The 23,145-nt window shown below is 41.3% G+C and overlaps 1 protein-coding gene across 1 annotated transcript in view; it reads right to left on the reverse strand.

Annotated features, from left to right (window-relative positions):
• Nucleotides 1–623: 623 nt before the first annotated feature.
• Daw1 (dynein assembly factor with WD repeats 1) overlaps nt 624–23,145 on the reverse strand; it is a 37,037-nt gene continuing 14,515 nt past the window's right edge. Inside the window, exons 3-13 of the mRNA XM_042679331.1 lie at nt 22,883–23,027; nt 21,441–21,499; nt 19,731–19,853; nt 14,788–14,887; nt 12,057–12,164; nt 11,155–11,261; nt 8,120–8,222; nt 5,868–5,982; nt 4,625–4,701; nt 1,104–1,266; nt 624–658 (exon numbers count right to left, since the gene is read on the reverse strand). Coding sequence (XP_042535265.1) covers nt 624–658; nt 1,104–1,266; nt 4,625–4,701; nt 5,868–5,982; nt 8,120–8,222; nt 11,155–11,261; nt 12,057–12,164; nt 14,788–14,887; nt 19,731–19,853; nt 21,441–21,499; nt 22,883–23,027 — 1,135 coding nt within the window. The remainder of the gene's footprint in view (nt 659–1,103; nt 1,267–4,624; nt 4,702–5,867; nt 5,983–8,119; nt 8,223–11,154; nt 11,262–12,056; nt 12,165–14,787; nt 14,888–19,730; nt 19,854–21,440; nt 21,500–22,882; nt 23,028–23,145) is intronic.

The raw sequence follows: 23,145 nt of genomic DNA on the forward strand, positions 1-23,145 counted from the left end.
GATAAATAGACCATTGAATATTACTCAGCTTTAAAAAAAACATTTCTGTGAGCAGGGAAGAGCCTAGAAGTCATTATGTTAATGAAACAAATCCAACAAAAAATGCAAACACGCAGGATGTCATCTTTGTGCAGGAGTTAAAACTGTCAAATTCAATAGAAACAGACTTTATATCAATCCATAATAGATCTGATGGTAAGTAAGAACCAATTTCTTTTCTTTAAATTACCCTCCAACATAAAATAGATGTATAATTCATAAGGAATTTTCTCTACAAACTTTACCCCACACACATTATAACAATAGGAAATACACTGCTAAATAACTCCAGGTTTTGTTTATCCAATCAAGAAGGTGTGAAACATAGACACAAAGGAAATGATCAATGGCTGTCCCCCTCTTTTCTGTCATCACTGTCAAATGACATCCAGAAATGACATAACCTCATCAGTCTTAACAATTATGTATGTGGATTTATGGATATTGCTTAATGGTTGAGTTGTAGGGGAAAAAAAGAGAAAATGTAGAAATCAAGAAAAATAGAAATCGCTTGCTTGCTCGCTGAGAGGCTCGAGTTCTTCATCACTGTTGCAAGAGACCTTGCTCCTGACACATTCCCTCAGTCAACGCCATATTCTGCAGGTGTTATCCTTGCTACCTAATAAAACAAATTGCACTTGAGAGAACGTATTCCCTTACCATTTTTCACCTTATTCTCTCTTTTGCCAAGTGGACATTTTCTGGATCACAGCTACTAGCAGAGTGCTAAACACACTAGATGCTCAGCATCTATACTAGTGGCAGCATCCATGAGAAACTCATGCATGCTCAAAGTAGTCTTATTCCCCCTATACCAGCCAGTCATAAATCCAGCAGGTTCACAGTGTTCAAGTCAGACACCTGGAACCAACCTCACCCAACCCCTCTGAGCACTACCACCAAATGGAAATGTGACTACATTCAGGAATCAGTGATATATGCCAAGGATATTCTAGAAAAGGGAGTAGGAATGTGGAGTTGAGCTCCTGCAAGTATTTAGCCTGGAAATTCTAGCAGCTCACTTAAAAGGGGATTCAGGTCCACTGCGGATATTTCTCACATACCTGTGATGACTAGGTTGCCTTTGTAGTTGAAAGCACATGAGAAGATCTCATCAGTGTGCCCCTTCAAAACCTGGAGGCACTGGCCGGTCTGGACATCCCATATTCTGGCTGTCTTGTCAGAGCTGCCAGTCAGGAGCCGGTTCCCTTGGGGGTTGAAAGAAATCTGCAAAAGAAAAAGCCAAGAAAGAAAAAGAAAGAAAGAAAGAAAGAAAGAAAGAAAGAAAGAAAGAAAGAAAGAAAGAAAGAAAGAAAGAAAGAAAGAAAGAAAGAAAGAAAGGAAGGAAGGAAGGAAGGAAGGGAGAGAGAGAAAGAAAGAAAGACAGACAGACAGAAGAAAGGAAAGAAGGAAGGAAGGAAGGAAAGAAAGAAAGAGAAAGAAAGAAAGAAAGGAAGGAAAGAAGGAAGGAAGGAAGGAAGGAGAAAGAAAGAAGAAAGGAAGGAAGGAAGGAAAGAGAAAGAAAGAAAGAAAGAAGAAATGAAAGAGAGAGAAAGGGAGGGAGGGAGGAAGGAAGGAAGGAAGGAAGGAAGGAAGGAAGGAAGGAAGGAAGGAAGGAAGGAAGGAAGGAAGGAGAAAGAAAGAAAGAAATAAAAGAGAGAGAAAGGAGGGAGGGAGGAAGGAAGGAAGGAAGGAAGGAAGGAAGGAAGGAAGGAAGGAAGGAAGGAAGGAAGGAAGGAAGGAAGATAGGTCATAAGTTTGTGAAATGGTCTCAAAAGGTTTTTTTCAGAAGATGGAGCTATAACTAAACACCAATCACCTCCTCCAGCTGGTATAATTGTTTCCTGATGGGAAAAATACTGTAGGGACTATGAACACTGAAGCCCACATGAAAATTGCCCACCCTTCCTAATTCTAAGGATGAAAACCAAAACACACTGGCCATTTGTGTATTCCCCACACAAAGAGGTAGGGTCTTGCTATGAATGAAAACATAAAGCAGACTGTCAGACACAAATCTCAATGTCATCTCCACAAGATGACTCTGTAACAGAGAACACACAGATGCCCCTTCATTCAGGGACCTAGAATGAGAGTATTCCAGGTCTACAGGAAAGGTCTTTCTGGTCTATTTCTGCATACAGAATAGCACTTCCCATGAATAGGTTTGTGCAAGGCAGTGTCAATTGTGATCTGAGTGGCAAGGAGGGGAATCGCATTTCCGCCCGTAGGGCCCCTCCTCTGTGGCGGAAGGCTTGAGGTGGGTAGGGTCCTGTATCATATATCATCACTGTTCGCCGGCACCTGCACAAGGTGCCTAGCAGAGTAGAACCTCTTGAAAACTGTTTGATGCATGAATAAATACTTTAGCTTTGCACACCATAAGAATCTCATAACCAGATAGCAATTCCATAAGCAATGTGTTCAGTTAACATGCATAATAAACTTAATACAGAGTCTGACAACTGTATTCACACATTCACAAGAACACATGTATATTTGTTGAAGAATAATGCCAGACGTGTCAGTAATCACCTAACCAGACTCAGCAACTTGGCCTAGGCTCCCTTTCCATCCTGCCTTCCACCTTGGTCTTTCCCACCCCCGATGCTACCAACTGCCTCTCAGCCTATGCAGAGGGCAGTTTGGTTCCTAGAGCAACCAGCATGGACAGGTTGGAGAGCAGTGGCCCCAGCACCAAAGGCTCAGAGGAAAGGGGAAGAGCAACAGAGCATAGGGCAGTTCCAGATCTGGCCAGAGCCTTCTGAAACCTGAAACTATCAAGCTCACATTTAAATATGGACAAGACAGATACAACTTCATGTGTGAGAACAAGTATATGGGCAGAGTTGAAAAATGAGAGGCCCCACAGCCCAGAATTCTAGTGTGTTCTGGTGACCCATGAAAATCCCAAGTCCCTGAGCAAGTGGCTCTGTGCTGTGAGTAGGTTTGGGGGTACACCGTTCATGCAAAATCTTAAAGCAGAGTTTGGTTGTTTCAGAATAGATAATTGTATATATCATGTATTCTGTATTTCCAGAAACTATTTTCTCAATTGCATCTAATTGAGAGAACACGTGGAAATGAATGCACAGCGTGGGTGGGGGGGAGGGGGGAACATAATATAAACTCAAATGTTTACTAGAAGCAGAAAAGGCACTTCATAAGCTCCATAAATTGCTGTATTAAGTATTTTCAAACTAACTAAAATCTGTCAATGGTTGAATGCAATGCTTCCTTATAGTTTCTTATGTTTGTTAGAAATTATTTATCATGGGAAGTTAGAAAGAGAACACATTTACAAATAAAAACCATTTAGCAGGGTACTGGTGACTCACACCTGTAGACCTAGCTACTCAGGAAGCTAAGATCCAAATAAGCCAAGCTGTGGCTCGAGTAGTAGAGCTCTACCCTCAAGAAAAAGTGAAAAAAAAAAGCTCAGGTACAGTAGTAGGGCCCTGAATTCAAATCCCGGGGCCTGCACATAGAAACAAATTAACTAATTACACCTTTAGATAACTGATTTTTAAGGGAAAATGATAAAAATCGGACAAATTTTCATATCTTGGTCCAAAGAGACCTATTTTATTAGACACTGCATTTTACATATCAACAGGGACCAATTGAATGAAGAGATTTCAAATAGTTTAAAAAGAAAATTAGCTGAAAGTCTTGTCTGTCGTGGGGCTTGAACTCTGGACTTGGGCACTGTCCCTGTGCTCTTCAGTTCAAAGTAAGCACTCCTTCACATGAGCCACAGCTCATGTTTTTCACAGCTCCAGTTTTCTAGTGGTTGATTGGAGATAAGAGTCTCACAGACTTTCCTCCCCAGGCTGGCTTTGAACCGTGATCCTCAGATCTCAGCCTCCTGAGTAGCTAGGATTATAGGCTTGAGCCACTGGTGCCCAGTTTAGATGAAAGTCTTATATTCCTATTAAAGTCAATTATGTACAAGTGAAGTTTGTCTAGTCTGATGAATTTTTAACTGCCAGTTGTCCAAAGACCAGAAGGGAAGTTCACTGCCATAAATGGACATATCTGAAAAACTACAGGCAGCAACAGAGAATACTTTCAGTGGCACATGTTTCTGTAAGGGGTCTAATGAGTTGACTTAAATGGATGTGAATGTTAAAATAATGATCAGGTTGGGCATGGTGGTATACATCTGTAATCTAGTACTTGGGTGACTGAAAAAGGAGAATTTTGAGTTTAAGGTAAACATAATCTACATATAGAAACTATGTTTCAGAAAAAGAGAAAAGTCAGAAAGAAAGAGAGATAATCAAATAAGGACATGACATAGATTAAGTAAAACCATACATTTTCTCACTTGTGTCTCTCTATTAGCAACAATAAATGACACCCTTTGGACTCCGTATCTTGCTTCCATCTGTGTCTTCTCTAGATCAACCCACATTATTTCTCTGCTTATTCCACATGAATAAATATGTTAGGTTTTTTAAGAGGTAAATGGCTAAATATGAAAGTCAAAGGAAGAATTCCTAACCTATTTTTCCTATTTCCACTAAGCGTACTATTTACGTTTGAAAGTAAATAAACCTTTGCAAATGAGCAAACAACTCACCTTTGAAATTTCGCCTTCATGGCCTTCCAATTTGATAATGCATTTTCTCGTGGCTGTACAATAAATTCTTGCTGTCCCTTTTTGAGAGGGGTGGGATATGTGTCAATTCATCTGAAATGTAGAATTTTGGACCAAAGATCTTGAATTACCTAAATATCTATCCTCTGACACACAAACTCTGTGCTGTCTTCTTGCCTGTAGTGAGAGTCACACTTATCTTCTAAATGTGTTCCCACTGCATAAGTGGGTGAGAAGGAATTTCTGTATGTCCCTTATTAGAAAAGATTGGGAGCCCAAGTTAGAAAAATGGGTGATGGCAACAAGAGAAAAAATTGTAAAGGGAAAGAAAAAGGAGCAAAGCAAGTTTCACGAGACAGGTAGTGAGCAAAGCGTAAGCATCTTCAATATGATGCACTGTGCTGTGTCTAACTCATCATCAGGAAAATGAGGCATATGTAATGACATCATATACATAGAGATTGTACGCACATGGTAGTATTTTGCACTGTCCTAAAAAAGAGTGTAGATACTCTAATCTTAAATATGTCAAGTACATGATACATAGTATAGTATCAAACAAGAAGATAAAACATAATCACAAGGACATGATACAAACCCAGTGCAGAATAATTCCTGATTGTTGGACAATAAAAAGTACAGTATTGATGTTACCCTTGACCAACATGGAGATAGTAGATAGATACAGCATCATAGGTGGCCTATATGAAATTAATACAGCACCAACTACATAGTTACCAGAGCATGACATAAGCACTTTACAGAATCATAAATGGTAACCAAAGATCATGCAAAACATCGGTCACATGGGCTTATCACAAAGACTTGACCGATGTGATAGAGCAGAGCATTGGTTGTAAAGAGATCATTCAGATTTAGCATAGTACCAGCAATGGTCTTGGTCTGTCTGATGAAGCTGACACAGGGTAGCATCAAGCAAGATCACCATGGAGATGACCCAGAGCAGGCTATAATATGGGCTTACCATGATGAAGGTGACACCATTCCTATCTTATCAAGGAGGTGACACACAGACTATATATGCTATCACGGCAATTTCAAAAATATGGCATGGACACCCTGGAGTGACACAGGTCATTAAGGAAATAAGATGCATGGTGTTTCCACCTTAGAGGATCTCAGAAAGATGCCTTATGGGCTAGAATCATGCATCTGCATCGAAGCAAAGCCGTACGCTATGCATGCGTATGCATAGACTGCCTACCGTCTGCAGAAGCTGTGGCAATGAGCTTCCCCGTGTAGTCAAAGCAACTATCCAGCACTTCATCGTCATGGTCTGTTAACGTCGTCACACATCGCCCGTTTGTAGCATCCCACAACTATGATTAGAAAAAGAGAAACACATTTCCTGTCTGAAATGTGAAGGTGGCCTTTATGACATGCTTATGGCTATTAAATAACTGGGTCCAAACTCTGAGTACGAGCTTCACCGTTCAAATCATTTTACCTTGACTTATGGTAAGAGACCACCACAGCCAGTCATGCGGCAAAGTGCATTTTGTCACAGCAAAAAAAGACAAAGGCAAGGTACTTTGAATCTATCACCACATTAAAAAGAAAAGAAAAGAAAAAAATCTTTCCAAGTATATGCTTTAATGATTGGCATAAAAGGCCCCTCTTTACATAGGAAAGACATTAAAAGGCTTAATCCCAAACCACAATGCCAGAAAATGAAAAGCATATACTGCAATTAATAAATAATTGAACGGTGATTCCAGAGTATAAAGTCATAATTACCTTGGGGGAAGCAAAGTCACTGGGGGTGAGCTCAGGGCCTCGACCCCCTGAGCCACACCCCCCCGTGCCCTTTTGCTTTTTAGTTTGTTTAACCGAAAAGGTCTCAGCACTTTTCCCTGAGCCAACCTTGAACTATGATCCTCTACCTCTCTTCGTCAGTTACTGGGATTATAGATGTGTGCCACCATCCCTAATTTAGAAACCATTTTTTGAAATTCAGAGGCCAGAAGGATCAGGCTAATCACAAAATCTAAAAATGAACAGCAAGACATTAACCAAAAATGATGTGACTTTTAAACTGACACCAGTAGCTCATGCATGTAAACCTAGCTACTCAGAAGGTTGAAATCAGAGAGCCAGCCTGGACAGACAAATCTGAGATTCTTAACTCCAAATTACTAGCAAAAATTAGGTGATGGTGGTTCACTCCTGTAATCCTACTTAATGGGAAGGCAGAGATCCGACGATGATGGCTCAAAACCAGCCTGGTTGGGAAATTCCATGAGACTCCCATCTCCAATTAACTACCACAAAACCAGAGGTGGATCTCTGGCTTAAGTGGTAGAGTGTAGCCTTAAGCAAAAAAGAGCTCAGGGACGGTGCCCAGGCCATGAGTTCAAGCCCCAAGATGGGCACCAAAAAAATTAAAATGCTAGCAAAATTCCAGAAATAGAGATGTGGCTCAAGTGGTAGAATTCTAGCCATGAGCAAAAACACTAATCAAGATCCTGAAGCCCTGAGTTCCAACTCTAATACGACCACACACACACACACACACACACACACACACACACACACACACACACACACACACACACGTGTTCATGCACACACACATGCACACACAAAGGATGTCCTTTACAAATAAGATCTTCTGACATTGCCCCATTTGTTAGGAAATGGAAAGACTTGGAAAAAATTATATTAAGTGAAGTAAGCCAGGCCCAAAGAAACATAGGTCCCATGGTTTCCCTTATTAGCAATAACTAGTATATGTCTGAGACAAGCAGAAAAGGTCAGATAAGATGATGTTAGGGGAATGAACTCCAAGATAACTATTCAAATGTTTTTTTGTTTTTTTTTTCCTTTCATGCAATTGTTTCTATCATATTTATAAGATGATTTCTATGTTGCTTTGTATGTCCCTCCCCCACAGTATAACCCATGCTTTCACTGTTTTTGATGTAGGTATAATTTGTGGAGGGGAAGGGAAAAAACAAATTGTTTAACTAGGGATACAGGTGGACCCATTGCAACAATGAGATGTACAAGTCGTTATGTCGAAAAACGAACTTTACAACTTTGATGGAGGGTGGGGGAGGTTCGGGTGGGGGAGGGGAGGAGTATGGGAAGGGATGGGAAGGGGAAACAACGAGGAGGCTACAATGCTTGATAAGAAATGTACTCGTTATCTTGTCCATGTAATTGTAACTCCTCTGTATGGTATTCTCACAATAAAAAAATTAATTAATTAATTAATTTTTTAAAGAATCAAAAAAAAAACAAATAAGATCTTCACTACACGTGGTGCAATTTAACTTGTTTTAGCACTTTATAGTTTCTTTTAACTTGGGAAACCTGACACTTGAAATAAATTAGCATTTATATATATATATATATATATATATATAAATGTTTAACTGCATACTATTTTTGCAATTTGTTAAGTGTTTTGTGGCTATCTAACATACTATAAAGCAAGCTCTTTCCTGAGCTCACCATGCAGGTCTTGTCCACGGAGCCTGTTAATATGAGAGAGCTATCCCAGTTGAACATTGCACTGCTGATCTCCGCACAGTGACCAATGAGGGTGTACATCTTCCTACAGGAAGGAAAACATTCAAACTGGTGAAAGGCTCTTACTATGGCATACACCCATGAAAAAGAGATTAAGTTCATCAGTGTGAACAAAGTATCTTTAATGTTGAAACATCAAGTGGTTCTGCTACCCTCAAAAGCAAGCTAATAATTTCAATGAAAATGTACCTAAAATTTAATCAGAGGTAACATTTCTATGACTTATTTCACTTAACATAATATCCTCCAGTTCCATCTATTTTATGACATGATTAGCGCACATTATGTGCATACTGAAATACTGCACTGCAACTTACGAAAACATGAACAATTATTGTACATTAGTAAGTGTGCAGAAATTTGGGGAAATGAAAATGTTAAGTACCCTTCTTGGTCATTACACATAGAACATATATCAAATTATCACACTGTATATAATAAATGTGTAGGATTAAAACACTAATATTGCTTCATAATAAATTAATAATTAACAAGTTAATAATTAATACTACTTCAGATAAACTTCAGAAAGGAATGGGTAGAAACAATTGATTATACACATGCAGAAAACTGAAACTGGATCTGTATCAACCACCTTGAGCCAACATCAAATCAAAATGGATAAAAGACTTCAGTATAAAGCCTGAAACCATAAAACTGTTACAGTAGGAAAAACATTAGGGCTCTTTGGTACAAACAGAAACTTTCTGAGCGAAGATGCAGAAGCACAGAAAAATCAAAGAAAAGCTGGATAAATGGGATTACATCCAGCTTAAAAGTTTCTGCATGGCAAAAGGCCTAGCTAACAAACTAAAAAGACAGCCTACAGATTGGGAGATTTTTGTCAGCTATACATCAGAAAATGGCCTAATATCCAGAATGTGCAGATATTGAAAAAAACTAAACGCTCAAAGAATCAACAACCCAATTAATAAATGGGCTAATGAGCTAAATAGAGACTTCTCAGAAGAAATAAAAATGTTTGATGGACACCGCAGAAAACAAATAAGAACAGATGCTGGAGGGGATGTAGTCCAAAGGGAACCATAATACACTCTTGGTGGGAATGTAACCTCGTTCAACCATTCTGGAAAGCAGTACGAAGGGTCCTCAAAAAATTAAATACAGGACTACTCTGTGACCCAGCAATTCACTCCTGGACATGTATCTCAAATATTATAAGTCAATGTACAGTAAAGCCATGAATACAACCATGCTCAATATAAGCAATATTCACTATAGCCAAGGCATGGAATCAGCCCAAATGCCCCTCAAAGGATGAATATGTCAAGAAAGTGTTATGTGTGTGTGTGTGTGTGCGTGTGTGTGCATACACAATGTGATTTTACTTATCGATTAGAAAAAATGGAATTGTATCATTTGCAAAGAAATAGGAGGACCTAGAAATAATTATGCTAAGTGAAGACAGTCAGGCCCAGAGAGGCCAAGATTGTCTCCCCTCATACATGGAGGCTAGAATTCATTTATAAATGTAGACGTAAATACATTGGGTAGTATGCAAGTGTATACAAATGTATTAACTGAAATATGGTAGATTCAGGAGAAGTCAAATAGTGTAATTCCCTAGAAATAGTAAAAGGTAGACAAAATAAACACCAGAAGATTGGTACTTGCAAGAAGTAGGGTAAAGCGGGGTGGAGGTCAAAGAAAGGGAGGAAGATGAATAAAGAGAAGAACTGGGGGGGGGGGAGGGATGCAGTCAGAAATTCAATGCATATCCTACAAAACTAAGAAGACTGAGAGAAGGGAGCAGGGATGGGTGCCAATGATGGTCGAGACAGGTTGCACTGATAAACTCCGTTGAATGGCAACTCCTCTGCACAGCTACTTAAAGTTGTTCTCAATGTACTGCATGATTTCTTTGTTTCTTTTGTGCTTTTCCCCATATGCTTTATCCCGTCGTCACTGTGTTTGATTTTGGCACACTGGGTATTTTGTATATACATTTATCTGAATTAGGGAAGGGAAGGGGAACAACAAAATGGTGAGACAAAGGACAAAGGGGAAATCACTACAACAGCAATACTCAGGAGACAGTATGTTGGAAATGATCCGTACAACTTGGGGGGTGGGGAATTGGGAGAGGAGGGAAAGAGGGAGAAAAATGAGGGAGGGGGTAGCAAGTTAGACAAGAAATGTAATCATTACCTTACTTATATGACTGTAACCCCTCTGTACATCACCTTGACAAGCAATTTTTAAAGATAAGCATATTTTAATAATTTTTTAAATAATGAAGGTAGTCTGACCCTTAACAGTGTTCTCATATACAAGAAAAACTATATTAGAAACTAGACATCATGTGACTGAAAAACTTCCTTTCCTCTCATTTCTTTTTGAGTGTGTCTTGGTTGGTTCCCGTGAGAATGAACCACTCCACCAAAATGCACACAAGTCCAAGAGTGAACTTTTCCAGTACAAAGAGGCTAATTTTGTTGACTTCCTTAAACTAAGACCAAAAATCCTGAGGAAGAAAACTGAAGATCTTGGACCAACATTAAATTTGGAAAATTAACTGAGTTTCATTTGCTCATGATACACATGCCTATCCCATAGAAGAGGTCATGGAGATTTGACTAGGTAGCACATGCGTGTGCCAGAGTTACACAACCAGGCTGTCGCTCAATCTCCTGTCATGGCGCTGTCTGCCATTATTGCACAGAACTCTGAGGGAGCTCTTATTTTATGGATCAGAACTATCAGCAGAGAATTAAGTAGTTCAATGTTTTTAGTATGTCCTATTTCTGTAGAATGCACAGCACAATTACTAGATACAAGTTGAAACTAAGAAGTACCACATTCTTCTCAGCCTGCTCACCATGATTCAAAATGACGGGAGGGGTGACATTGATCAAGATACATTGTCCTCATAAACAGACATGTTGAATGGAAACCCCTTGACACTAATTAAAGATAATGACAAATAATTTAATTACCTTCCGGTTGCGGTGTCCCACGCCACTACTGTATGATCGAAGGACCCTGTGATGATTCTGTTTCCCGAGGTATCAAATGACAAGGAAATAACCTCTGCCAAATGTCCCTAAAAAACCAGTATTTGTCATGTTTACTAAGTGATATAACAAATCCTACAAGTACATTTAATGTCACAATCTAGGCAATTGCTAGGAAAGGAAAAGTTCTGGAGAAGGAAATGCATGGTTGGCTACAAATGGGCACAGGTTTCTTCCTGGAGTAATATGAATGTTCTAACAACTAGATTAGGTGACAAGTGCACAGTAAGATTATGTACCTACACACCTAAAGCAAGTTCATTTTGACGCAGGAGAGATGTTTTGGGGGGGGTAGGCACCAGTGGCTCTTGTAACCCTAGCTACTTGAGTGTCTGAGATCTGGAAGATAGAAGGTCAATGCCACATCAGACCTCCCAAAAGAAAAATCCATGAGACTCTAACTCCAAAAGAGCCAGCAAAAATCCAGGCTGGTGGCATGGATCAAGCAACCCAAGACACAGAAGGGGTTAAGACTGGCAGGCAATGAGGAAGAGAGGGTACGCTGTGGTCCTTGTAAATAATCCTCTGGGATGCTTCCCTACTTCTGCTTCTCCAAAACAGGCCCCCTCTCCTCTTAGCCCAATAGACAACTACAGGTTCCAAGTTATAGTTTATGTGTTTGAAAACATTGCGTTCATCAAAATAAAAGATTGTCTGACTTCTCAATCATCCTTACCAGGTCTCTCGGGACAGTCAGCAGACCGATCGTAACAGACAACAATCAGTAGTTCAAAACCGCCTTCTAAGTTACTGTTCATTTTGTACCAAAAAATGCAAACAGAAATGGGCACGCAGGGCAAGCGTGCCAACAATTGTGTACATACCGTTAGAGTGAACACTTCATCTCCATTCTCAATATCCCACAACTTGGCCGTTCTATCCATACTGCCAGTGGCTACCACTGTGCTTTGAGGGTTAAATGATAAACACACCTAAATTACATGAAATGGAAACAAAACAACAACAAAAAAAAAAAACACTTTAGAAGAACAGACTTTGAAATCGATAACTGGCAACAGCAACAAAAAGCCCAACATACCCAGATTCCTTTAGTCTTCTCCCCATTCACATCCTTCATTGCTCAGTGGTTCCCAAAGCCCCAGGAGGCCAGGGCTTCCTCACTCCCAATGCCAGGACCAAAGAGTCAACTGCCAAAGAGATTCCCACTTGGGTATCACATGAACTACTTCTTTCAATCTGCCCAAAACTCCCGAGTCAATTGGCACAAATGGACACCTCTTTTATGCAGAATTGTCCATGCCGCTGCCAGTGACCCATGATTCCCAAACACAGGAAGGCTGGATTCCTTCATGCCAACGAACTCCTGTTGTCACTGCTCTCAAAACCCCTCATGACTTCCTCCTCTGCCTTTGGCCGGCCTTTCATATTTGACATTTGGAGAGCAACAAGATCTCCAAATTGTCCATACCCATGATCCCAATCTCTCCTTCCCCCTGCACACAAGCAACCTCACATGGCCAAGTTGAGCATACCCTGCCCCTCAATGGAAGAACTCTCAAACATGTGACATTATCTGCATGATAAAGCCAGGTTTTCTTGCTTCAACCCAACAGTGTGGCCTTTGCCAACCTTTCCCATGCCAGCTACTCCTGGCTTTGACTGGACCCTGCTCCCTGTTTGTATTGTGCCCAACTTTGGTCCTCAGCTCCACCCAGCCCTGGAGCTCCAGCCATACAGCTGGCCCCTCCCTCTCTCCACTCAAACCCACCCTAGCTCCCATCTACCTCACTTCCTACCCCCAGACCCTGCTGCTACCTAGATAGTGGAGGCTGCCATGTGCTCCTCTCATAAACCTTGTAATAATCTTTCTCCTCTTCCTGTCTGCCGCTGCGTGGTCCCCGGGATGGATATGAGGGATCCTTCACTTCTGGACACAGAGCCCCACGGGTTTTCCAGGACACATCACAGGTGCACACCTCTGCCACTGCCCAGTGCTGTTCCTTTGGCCTGCTGCCATGTCTCTGTAAGCCTTTCCTCAACCCCTTCCCTGCCCAAGGACACCTGATGGCTACGCTTTCCCATATCCTCTCAATGCCTGGTCCGTGTCTACCAGCCTTACAACCCATCTTTGAAGCTACACCTTGAAGCCTCTGTGACCCAATCAAAAAGATCTTTGGGGAAAATATTGTCCCATGCTAGTAGTTGCTCCATGCTTCTTAGCAGCTCCACACATAGTTAACACTTAGTAACTATGTCTTGAATAGAGGTACTTGGTTATCAAACCATAACTGTCTTTCTAGGAACTATACAAAGAAAATATCTTTTCAAAATTCCAAGGAAGTATGATGACATAGCCACTCTCTAAAGACAAGGAATATGTCTTTCTTTGACCTTGGGAAAAGTGCTCTGTAAGCATCAGCATCCTCAACTAAGCCCTCAGATGGGAAACTATCACTTAGGACTAGGAGCAGGGAAAACTAAGCTATCAGGGGCCAAGGGCTTTGGACTGGAAGTGCTGCGCAGGGGCCCCTTGTGTCTGCAGAGTTCCTTGGGTACAGCATGTGTTCTTGTTAGATGAATACACCATGAATCTGAATGGAGAATAGAAGCAGTTTGCTCCTAAAATCAGCAGGCTGTTTACTTTCCAGACCCATGGCTTGTTCTGCAGGGTGCCAATTCTCTCACTAATTGGTGGAGGGCAAGGGCCTCCCAGGAGTGGAAGCTATTTAGAGACTCAGACTGTCTATACAAATGCAAATTCTAATGATGCCCACAAAATAATAGGCTTGTTTTACAGGACACACAAAAAATTATTTTAAAAGCTATTATTTAGAAAAAAAAAAACAACCACATCTTCCATACTGGGCAGAATCAGTTCTTTAAAGATTAGCAAATTAAAAGCAAGAAGTAAGGTTGGATATTATACTGATATATTGATCACATCAGAGTGCATTGATCACATCCTTACTGCAAGCTACTGTTCTTTTTAAATTACAGCAACACTCTCAGCTATGATCAGTATGGGTCTGAATTTGAAAATGAAATCTACAACCTTACTTCCAAGATGGAATCCTAACAAGGAGCTACAATATAAAATTCCTTCTTATTTTTCTCATTATTCTTATTATCATGATGTAGTTGTATAAAGAAGATGCCACTTAGCAAAGCAGTACATAAATACAATGCATCTTAATCAATGGTACATTTTCCCTCCTTCCCAACCCACCCCTTCCCTTACTTTTCTTAATTTTATAGTATATAAATTACATCTACATATAATTCATTTATGTTTATATATATTATATTTATATATTATTGTTATTGTAGAGGTGATGCACAGAGAGGTTACAGTTACATAAGTCAGGGAAAGAATACATTTCTTTTTGAACAATGTCACCCCTTCCCTCACTCACTCCCAAGTTTTCCCTCCAGTCCCCACCCATTTTCACCATAGGGTCCAATGAGCACCACTCCTGCATTTGTTCACCTTGTTCCCACCCTTTATATGTCCCCCCCCTTACCCTCCCAAAGACAGATAAGCTAACAAGCAACAAGCAAGACAAAAGGAAAAGACAAGTTGTTGAATATACTCACGATCTCTTTCGTGTGGCCCCTAAAGGTGTGGTAGCATTTTCCTGTCTCCGCACTCCAGAGTTTGCAAGTCTTGTCAAAGGACCCCGTGGCAATTTTGTCTCTGCAATTTTTGGAAGTATGCATGTTAAAACATACTCGACTGCATCACATGATCCATTGGACTAAGACAAGAAGCATTCAGATGCGGACATAACTTCACTTTCAAGACAAGCAATAGTATATTTGTTTCAATGAATAACAAAATAATGCCTCATCTTTATGGGATCAATACGTATCAATTCTTAATTAAAATAATGAAATACGGCAAAACCTAGGGAGATTCTGTAAATAGCTATAAAGGACAAATAACATAAATATAAAAGGAGAAAATTAAAAGAGAGGCAAAAAGCCTCTAGCCGGTGGGTATTGTGGCTTTGAGAAGTTAGGCAATGAGAAACTCCCTGAGAAAATTGTATTATTCTTTTTGCAAGAGAATTCTGAGAGCAGATTGATGAAAGACCAGCCACTTTCAGGCAAGAGACACCCCATATGAGTCTATAGCTAGGCTATGTTCCCTACCCAAGAAGAAGAACTGGATTACACTGGTTAACCATGGGTCTTGGCAGTATTTTTTTCTTATTTTACCCCTAGCCCACATTTATCATTTACAGCAAGTCATCAAAATGTCCTCACAGTTATCTTTGGGTGCTGTTTTAAAATTTAATTAACTTATTAATTAATGAGCTTTTAGTTTACGAGACACGAGTCTCACTATGTAGTCCAGGCTGGCCTCGATCTCACGATCCTCCTGCCTCAACTTACCCAATGGCAGGATTACAGATGGTAGCCACTCCTCATTTTCTCTTTTAAGACTCAACAATGCTTTTGGTTTTTCCTTTCTGCCATGCTGAGCTCAAACTCGGGGCTCGCTGGGCGAATGCTCTGCCGCTGTGCCGCCCCCAAGCCCCGGGCTGCCATTTACGGAGGACCCTCATTGTTTGAAGGTATAAGAGATCTTAAACCCAAACCGCATATCTGAAGGCAAATTATAGCACCAAGAGGGTAGTAGAACTTATTTGTCCATAACAACACTGGTGTCTTGCTTCATTCTTCTGGTGTCAGCCCCCAACAGGGCACTTCAGTGGTCATTTTGGGCTGAAGGTCCTTTCTGCCAGCGCTCTAGGAACAGCTTTTCTTAGATAACACCCACACATTTCTCTGTGTCCTTCCGGCCATCAAGGCCGGCTGCCCATGCAGAATTTCTGCAATGGCCTCTCCCTTTGCCATCCAACCCAGGGTACCTGGACATTTCCCACCTATTGCTGCTACCTTCGACCTCTGCTCAAGGTAAGCTCAAGCCCTCATGGGTCATATCCATCCATTTGTTCGACCTTCTTCCCTTTATCAGTATTCAGTGGTCATTGTAGTTAACCAATATCTATTGTATGTCTATTGAAGTATACTCTGTGTCCTTATGACACCATTGCATAAAAGATGCTACTCATATCAACATCTTGATTAAGAATTGCTTTACTGAATCAAAACTTACTCATTGCCATACACAGCAGTACATGGCTGTAATCCCAGCATTTGGGAGTCTGAGACAGGAAGAGTGCAAGTTGAAGACCAGCTCGGACTAAGTTTCAGGGCAAACAGGGTTTAAGTGATTTTTTTGTGCTTTGTATATCCCTCCCTCATGTTATAACCCCTATTTTCACTGTATTTGATATTGGTATAATTTGGGGAAGGGAAGGGAAAAAAACAAATTGTTTAAATAGGGATACAGGTGGACCCATTGCAACAATGAAATGTACAAGACGTTATGTCGAAAAAACGAACTTTACAATTTAGGCTGGGGCAGGGAGTGTAGATGAGGAGGTGGGAGGGAGGAGGCAACAATGCTGGGTAAGAAATGTACTCATTACCTTGCTCATGTAACTGTAACCCCTCTGTACAGTATTTTCACAATACAAAAAAGAAAACAAACAAAATTCACACCTTACCTACTGTAAAAAAAAAAAAACACGTAAAAACACACTTTTTGTCACACACACATACACATAAATACACACATAAGGAGACATGCACACACATGCACACGCGTGAACACACCTGAACACGCAGGTGAGTGTACATGAGCTGATGTGAATGTGCACACACATGAACACAACACAAGCTCCATCTTATTCTTTGATGGCTGTCTTAAGCTCACTTTGTGGAAATGTTCATGCCACAGGGAACCATGAAAACTACAACTTTTGCACACAACTAAATCATCAGACGATTTTGCACAACTGGAACAGTGGTCATTTTCACCTGGGGCCTTTAACAGAATCTACTAGAATGCCTCTTGCCTAGACTTGCCAGAGAATTTTATTCCCCAAGAGATACCAAATAAAAGATCATATCTGTTAAGTAGACCATTAAGAGATATGGTATTTATGTAATGGAGACTGCATCACGATAAAATGAAATGGGAATTACACCAGCCATAAAACAATGTCACTTACAATCCCAATCACATTTCCCCCTCCACAAGATCATATAATAAACTATTATGAATGTGATCATTCTCTAGGAAGTAAAAATCAAAGTTAAATTTACTGTTTTAGTGTTCCAATTAGGGTGGATAGTACCACCTCAAGTAATGTGCTCTGCAAGTGTAATTTCTAAGCCTAGATATCACTTCCAGAAACTATAGTGAAAAATTCTATTTATACACGTCTGATCTTCTTATTTTTTAGCTCATGGAGCTTGAACTCAGGACCTGGACGCTGTCCCTAAGCTCTTTCGCTCAAGGCTAGCACTCTACCAGTTTGAGCCACAGCACTACTTCCACTTTTCTGGTAGTTAACTGGAGATAAGAGTCTCAAGCACTTTCCTGCCCAGGCTGGCTTTGAACCACGATCCTCAGATCTCAGCCTCCTCAGTAGCTAGGATGACAGGCGTGAGCCACCGGTGCCAGGCTGCACATCTAATCTCCAGAGCCCCTCTGTTCCCTCTGCCACTCTGCCTGACAATGTTCATTGTCTTACTAAGCGCTTTGCTTCCTGCTGCTTCCCACTGCCAATGCCCCCAACACCTTCTCTCTGCCAAGAAGACCTTCTAAAGAGCATGCTCATCGCTCCTGCCCTTTGTTCATAAACTCCATAGCAACTCAGCCCTGCAGGACGAAGAGCATTCATACCACACACGGTGCTGTGACCTTGCCCCTTTGGTTTCTCATGAGAGAGACTGGCCATGGGGCTGTCTGAGGAAACCCTGAGCAGCCAAAGTCCATGCCCCAGGGGTCCTGGGCTCCCACCGTTTATGAGCCCCTCAGGCTGAGACTCTAATCTCACATCTCAGATCAAGAGGAATCCCCATGCTCTCCCTCTCCTCTTAACTTGTGAAGCATTTGCTGTTTTGCTGTGATCATTTACCATAGGAAATAGGCCAGAAATACTGAACCAGCTTCACTGATGTGAAAACTCATTTCTTGGTGGACAAGTGCTTTAAAAAAGTTATGTGTGTTTAACTTTTTATTCCATTGTGCCTTCATTTCCCAATCTGTGACAGAGGCCTTTGAATTGACTGAGCTAAAGAATCGACGACCAGGTATGAGTTAACTGAACATCTTCCTCTATTAAACCTCTATAAATCCTGCTTTCTTTTCTTTTCTTTTCTTTTTTTTTTTTGGGTCCGGTCGTGGGGCCTGAACTCTGGGCCTGGGCACTGTCCCTTAGCTCTTCAGCTCAAGGCTAGCGCTCTACCACTTGAGCCACAGCGCCACTTCCGGCTTTTTTCTTTTTGCTTATGTGGTGCTGAGGAATCGAACCCAGGGCCTTGAGCATGCAAGGCAAGCGCTCTACCACTGAGCCACCTTCCCAGCCCCTGCTTTCTTTTCTTTAAATGAGAAACATTTCTGAAAAAAACCCGAGTCATAATATTCCCAGGATTTTGGAAGATGCTGTCTAGATGAACCTCACTCTTTCCAACAATTTCATTAGGAACACTATTTCTCACTCCCCCAAGATTTACCTTTGAGAACAACAAACACACTTTGTTAAATGGCACTTCTTATGTAGAACTACTTAAAGATAATAAGAATTAAAAAAAAAAAAAAAAAAAGCTGGGTGCCAGTGGCTCACACCTGTTAATCCTAGCCACTCAGGAGGCTGAGATCTGAGGATCACAATTCAAAGCCAGCCTGAGCAGCAAAGTCTGTGAGACTCTTATCTCCAGTAAACCACCAGAAAACCTAAAGTGGCACTGTGGCTCAAGTAGTAGAGAGCTCACTTTGAGCTGAAGAGCTGAGGGACAGGGCCAAGGCCCAGAGTTTAAGCCCCATGATTGACCAAAAAAACAAACAAACAAAAAATACCCAGCCTTCTTTCCACACTCTTCCATTCCATTGGTGTATGGAACATTTTAACACAACAATTTCTGTAATGCAGTTTCGTATCAAGTTCGGTAATTAAAGTTGAAACCATGGCTTGGTCAACAAATGCAGGTATCTCTCTCTAAGCTTAGGATCCCAGGTCATAAGGACAGAAAACATTGCGAGCCCCAGACACATCGAGCCAGAGGTTGTTTGAAAAATAACCTCTTATCGTATTTGCATGGTTACTTACGAGGTAGCTGTGAGCTGCCACAGACTGAACATTATTTCCAAATGGAGAAGCAAGCTGCGGAGTACATTATATCATGGCGTCCAGGGCCACCCACCCATCTGCCCTAACCACCACAGCTGTTTGTGGATGCAGGCTGGCCTTGAACTCCTCATTCTATACCTGTCCCACGGGCATTAAACATTGAAGGAGATTCTGGAAGGCCATCAGTGGTATAGCAGACAGCCAAGACATTTTAACTGTCTTCCCTTGTTCCCTCCCCTCCTCTCCCCCATGCCCCCTCCCCGCCCTGACCCCAAGCTTGAGGCCTGAACACGTGACTTAGTGAAGGATCAAGTGAATGGACACACAGACCCATAGGGGTTGTTGAAGGCGATGGTGTACACCACGTTGCCGTGGCCTTCCAGGGTGTGCAGCTCTTCCCCCGATGTGGTGTCCCACACCTTGCACGTCCGGTCATAGCTTCCTGTGATAAAGCTAACACAAGGGAGAAGAACACAGGATGAGAACAGAAGCGTGTTCGTGAAGACTCTGCTATGAGCCTGGTGCTCACGCCTGTAATCCTGACTACTCTGGGCTAAGATCACGAAGGTGGAAGTTCAAGGTCAGCCTGGGCAGGAAAGTCCACAAGACTCTATCTCCAAAAGTAGCCAGCAAAAAGTAGGCTGGACATGTGGCTCGAGTGGTGAAGTGCCAGCCAAGCAAGCAAACAAACAAGATAAACAAGGTCCTGAGTTCAAAACCCAGTACTGCTAAAAATAAAAATTAAAAAAAAAAAAGACTTCGTATTTTGTGATAATTTCATCATTTGGTGTTTGTGTGTTTTGGTAGCTCTGAGGTTTGAACACAAAGCCCCGGCCTTACTAGGTAAATGTTGTAAGGCCTCTGGCCTTCACTGCTTTTTTGTCAGTCATGGGGCTTGAACTTAGGTCCTGGGTGCTGTCTCTGAGCTTTTTCACTCAAGGTTAGCACTCTACCTCTTTGAGCCACAGCACTACTTCTGGCTTTTTCTGAGTAGTTTATTGGAGATAAGAGTCTCACAGACTTTCCAGCTCAGGCTGGCTTTGAACCACGATCCTCAGATCTCAGCCTCCTGAGTAGCTAGGATGACAGGCATGAGCCACTAAAGTTGGTCATCACTGCTTAACTTTTGAGGCGGGGTCTTGCATCCCACCTGCACACGTGCCTGGAGAGTTTCCCACTACACCTAGGAGAATAGGCATCAGCTGAGAAGGGGGGTCTCACAAAGTTTTCTCTTCTGGATGGCCTCAAATCACAAACTTCTCAATCTCAGCCTCCCTAGCTACCAGGATTATAGAGATCAGCCATCACTGCCCAGCTCATTTTGTTCTTTTATAGTAGAGATTATGTGTGCAATACAGAGCAAATTGAAAACAGTATCTAAACCCTTTGACTTAAAACCCCCACTTTATTATAAACCACAAGAGACTTCACCCATTAAAACCAACAGGAATTCCATTTAGAATGGCTACATTCCTTCAGGGCATATTCTTCTATCACTAAATCATGTGTACCACTTGATGAAACTATATCTCTACAAATGATGTCATTCTCCAACCGTGGAATGTTGGTCTCCCTTTTCCCCGCTCTAGCTTCTGCCTCAGTTCTCCACTTGGTCTTTCCAGCTTCAGAATCCGAGTGCATCCCATGCCTGCTCTAGACACAGGCTTGAAGGCTCTTCTTGCCTCCCCCTCAGACCCTGGGCTAGACGGAGAATAAACTGAACACTCTCACAAGCAGCCACTACCCAGCTCCCTCGGCCAAGAAGAACACAACTTCACACCCCAAGAGCTACTACCCTGAGTTAAATAACGCACAGCTGTAGCTTCCTGAGATCTCAGCATGCTTCTTACCCCAAGTCCACAAATACAACAGAAAACTCAGAGCAGTGAGAACAAGTGCTTAAAGTTTCCTCTGTACTAAGTAGGACACTGAAGCCAGAGGAATGAATACATGAGGTGCATAAGTAATTGCACTACTTGGCAACCCCAGCAATGGTTTTATAATTTGATTGCTACACAATTGAAATAAAAAGAGCCTTACCATGAGCCAGATTTGTTGAGAGCGACATTTGTCAGCGGCAGGATGTGTGCCCGGAGAACCTTCAATGCAAGAAAACACCATTTATTTTGGAGTCACACCATATTAAACTGGATTCATTAATTTTTAATTTCCAATGAATGAAGATGTTCAATGCTGTCGAATTTACAAGTAACAAATGGACAATCTATTAAGACAAACCAAACATTTGGCTCATACAGATAATTGCAGGGCATAATTGGTTCTGGGTTTGCTATCCACAACAATTTCTCTTAGGATAAAATTGTAGCCATTAGGTAAGATACTAAGCAGCATTCATTTGCAACAATTTTTATACATTGCATTTGTTTTTACATGTATTTATGAACACTAAGTGTGAACACACTATCTGTGCTTTATATGTACGTTATGATGTGCTACTGTTTTTTGAATCCTAAAACTTCCTGACTGAATATATGTCACCAGTTTTTCAATCTCCACATGGTAGGTAGTTTATCAATATTCAAAGATTTGAATCACCTTTGAATGGCTAGGTTGTTTATGTCTGGTTATGTCAGCGGCAGCTGTATCAGAGGAATAGCTTCCCTTTTCAGTATCAAAAGTGTTCCTTTTTTGAGACCAGAGACATGGCTCACTCTTGTAATCACAGACACTTGGGAGGTAAGGATCAGAAAAAAAATCAAAATTTGAGGGCAGCTCAGGCAAAAAAAGTGACAAAACTCCCTCTCCTAGCTGGGTATGACTTCCACGTAGGAAGCATACATGATCACGGTCCAGGCCAGCCCAGAGAAAATCACGAGACACTATCCCCAAAATAATTAAATCAAAAATGTGGAGGCATGGATCAAGTGGTAGAGCACCTTTCTGGTGAGCACAAGGCCTCTGGGTACAAAGCCCCAGGATCACCAAAAGCAGTTCAGTTTCCCTGACGCTGTCCAGTCCATGATGGTGCTTGTATTTGTGTATTTGAAGTGGAACAGTGCCACCTGCTGGAAAGCAAGGTAAGACAGCCATCACCCAGAACCACAGTGGACACCTACTAAAGAGCTCCTGGATATATTGTATCAGATGGAACACACCATATGCAAGAAAGAGTATCTATTACCATGTCAATATATTATGAAACAGAACTCCTTAAGATTAGTCTAGCTAGACAATAATTTCAATAATAACTTAAAATTCACCTAATGGCAATGACCCTGCTACAAATCTTTATTTAGTATCTGAAGAACAGTTTGAATTTCATTCATTCACCCAACAAATGATTTTTGTAACTTAATCTTAGCACATACACATGAGACATGGAAATAAAGAAGTATTTTTTTCTTCTTCAAAAAAGCGTTGTAAAGTGAGAAAAGTCCTGCTTTTATGGTAAGAGAAATGAATGAAGCATCGACTGTTTCACCACCCTTCTCCTCCCCGGTCCTTTGAGAAGCATGTCTCACCTTGAAGAGGTAGAAGCTGTGGTCACTGTGCTGGGCGAGTTTCTCCTGCAGCCTCTGGACTAGCAGTGTGAGCTGCTGCGTTCTCGATGTTGTGATCAGGGGCTCTACTTTCTGTATCTCTTCAACCAAGGCCCCAACATCAGTGCTGGAAATCACCCAGAAAACAGTGTGCATGTTAGAAATTACTTATATATATACACATATATATGTTCATTATATCAGAACTACATAGCTTTATAGAGATTGAGATTACATAGATTGAG

The sequence above is a fragment of the Dipodomys spectabilis genome, unplaced genomic scaffold (genome assembly GCF_019054845.1).
Source record: "Dipodomys spectabilis isolate Male_0828 unplaced genomic scaffold, ASM1905484v1 ptg000051l, whole genome shotgun sequence".
NCBI classification, from domain to species: domain Eukaryota; kingdom Metazoa; phylum Chordata; class Mammalia; order Rodentia; family Heteromyidae; genus Dipodomys; species Dipodomys spectabilis.